Genomic DNA, 2,575 nt, shown 5'->3' with positions numbered 1-2,575 from the left:
ATTTAGAAGAATTAAAATATATCAATTGAATTAAACAGCTATATTTAGTGATGCGTATTCACTCGAGTAGTTTTACTTCTTTTGACCTAAGCTAGTATGGATCGATACGTAGTCAACTTAAAATGGGTTCCGTCTCAGAAACGGAACAAAACTAAACTTTCTGTTTTCCATGCAAATGAATCAACAAACTCGTTATATTTTAATGTAACATATTTACAATATGCAGAGATTTGTTTCAGCAACATCGATGAACATTTATTTGATACCACTCCATGCCGAGAGTGAAAACAGTGGTGCCCCTTTCCACTTTACAATTATGGCATGTCCATTGGGCTCCAGAGTATAATATTCTCCCGAAGCATATTCTCCTAATAACAACCTAGCCTGATACATTGCTTGAAAGCTGAAGCTCTTTACCCTGAACCCTGCTTGTTCGAACAAACACCTCCACACGTCAGTTCTAACATGCCTAACACTCCTCTCCTTCCCCTCATAGACTATCATACTCCTAATCTGACTTCCATTGAATAATTCTTCATGCTTCAGCCTCTTAATATCATTTCTGTCTGTCATGGTGACATCCACCAGATCAAAATATGCCATGTAATAGAAAAGCACCTCGCTGAATCTATTCACAAAAGACGGAGAATTATGCTGCGCTTCTACTTCAACATTCACCATTATCCGAGGCCTTAGTTTCTTGATAACGCTTAAGAGATTGTCGAGAAGGACCGGGTCATATAACAAACTTCTCAGAATAATTGAAGAGTAGACTGCCAACGCCTCACCAGATCTAATGGTGAATAAACCTTCCTTAATCTCCTCTATGTTTGGGATCTCCACGATACTGTACAAAAAAGGAATCGCCAAAGATTTAGCGAGCTCATGAAGTCTTCTTCCGCTTTTTCTAAGGTCTTTGCCATTCATCCCAACTGCCGTTATCCTGAGAAGTTCAAGCGCACCGAAAGAAGAAGAAACAACTCTGTGTGCAAGAAACTCCATCAATATTGTCCAATGCGACCCACTACGCATCCCGAGATCAATTACATGAATTTTCCTTGCATTCCCCACTGTGTCGATGATTGCCTGCACAGACGTGAACTGCAGCAGTTTGTTATAGGGCATAACTCTAGTATAGTAAGCAACCAGACTACAAAATTCATATTGTTCAATTTCATTGTCAATATTGAAAGCAAAATCTTGGACTGGTTTAGCTGCGCTATGTAACATGCCGAGACTCTGGCGTTGGATTCTATCCTGCAGGGCGCCGGAGATATAATAGGCAAGCCTTTGTGTAGGATTCCCCAACTGACAAGACAAATTCCTGCATTTGCTCACCAGCAGAGCAGCTTGATCATAGTTCCCGTTGCCTATCATTCGTCCACAGTCTAAGAGAAGTTGAACCAATTCAAGCCCCTCCACTGGCGGTGAATTCGGGATTTGTTCAGACAACAAGATATCCTTATTTGGAAGGATCTCATTACGAAATTGTTCTTCAGGTAAGAAAATATCATCCACAGTCAGCGAACACTCTGCTTCATAATCTTTTATTTGCTCCTCTTCGAAAGGGAAGATTTGAAATAAATTATGGCTCGTGAGCTCCTCCCCGAAAGGAAGCATTTCATGGTGGGGCAGAGCAAAGTTGTCGTCCATGGCCATGATCAGATATTGATCACGCTCAGAACCATCTGACTCGCAGAGTAACGACTTGAATGGATAATCCGATATGGATACGGGAATTCCATTGTTAGATACAGTCATCTTCTCTTAATTTGCTTCAGATTGGCTTTCAGCGTTCACTCGAGGAAGATGAAGAGTATTTTGGGAAGACGTAAATAAGGAGTCAGGACGGAAAAGACATATACACCAGACAAAAAAATAATGGCACTAATGTTTTGTTACAAAGTTGATGTCGCCATATCACCAAATACAACGAGATACATGCAAATCTGGCATAAACCGGCAGAACTGATTCGAACGGGTCTGAGACCTATCATTATCATTAAAAAGGCTTGGATCGGAAGTTAATGCGTAATCAAGTATGTCAGCTATTCCTAAAACTTCGTCGTAGAATCATCCGACTCTGGAATCCGCAATGTCATACAGAAACGACATTATTATGGATGAAAGGTGAATATATACATCAGGCAAGCTCATTAACTATTAATGCACCACTTCATCATATAAGGATAGCGGCATGTAGGTGGGAAAGGGTGGCTTATTTATTTATCTTTTTTGGTTGGTAATGTGATGACTGCTGTAGATATATTTAGGTGTAAATTTAGTCAAATAACAGAAACTTAATTAGATTTTATTTACATATATACTTCAGACTGATCTGAATACTTTGCTCTGATATAGGCGCATCGGAGGTTATAAAGAATTTTCATTTGGAATAGTTTTAATGAGAAGTTGGGCTTAGGAATTAATTTATCATTTATGAAAACTTTAAAAATAGGAAGAAAATTATTAATGTGGATTACGTAAAGGACACGAAGATCAACGGTTTTGAAAAATAGAAAAGAAAAAGGCATTGGGAAGAATATAGTTGCCGAAGCACCAGAGTAGAAATCTT

General features: G+C 39.0%; 1 protein-coding gene across 1 annotated transcript; it reads right to left on the bottom strand.

Moving 5' to 3' along the window:
* Window positions 1–255: 255 nt before the first annotated feature.
* Window positions 256–1,761, bottom strand: LOC131027276 (GRAS family protein RAM1-like). The gene has a single exon (XM_057957291.2). The coding sequence runs from the start codon at window positions 1,759–1,761 to the stop codon at window positions 256–258; it is 1,506 nt and encodes a 501-aa protein (XP_057813274.2).
* Window positions 1,762–2,575: the final 814 nt, after the last annotated feature.

The sequence above is a fragment of the Cryptomeria japonica genome, chromosome 4 (genome assembly GCF_030272615.1).
Source record: "Cryptomeria japonica chromosome 4, Sugi_1.0, whole genome shotgun sequence".
NCBI lineage: Eukaryota > Viridiplantae > Streptophyta > Pinopsida > Cupressales > Cupressaceae > Cryptomeria > Cryptomeria japonica.
This window is presented reverse-complemented; position numbering and strand designations above follow the sequence as displayed.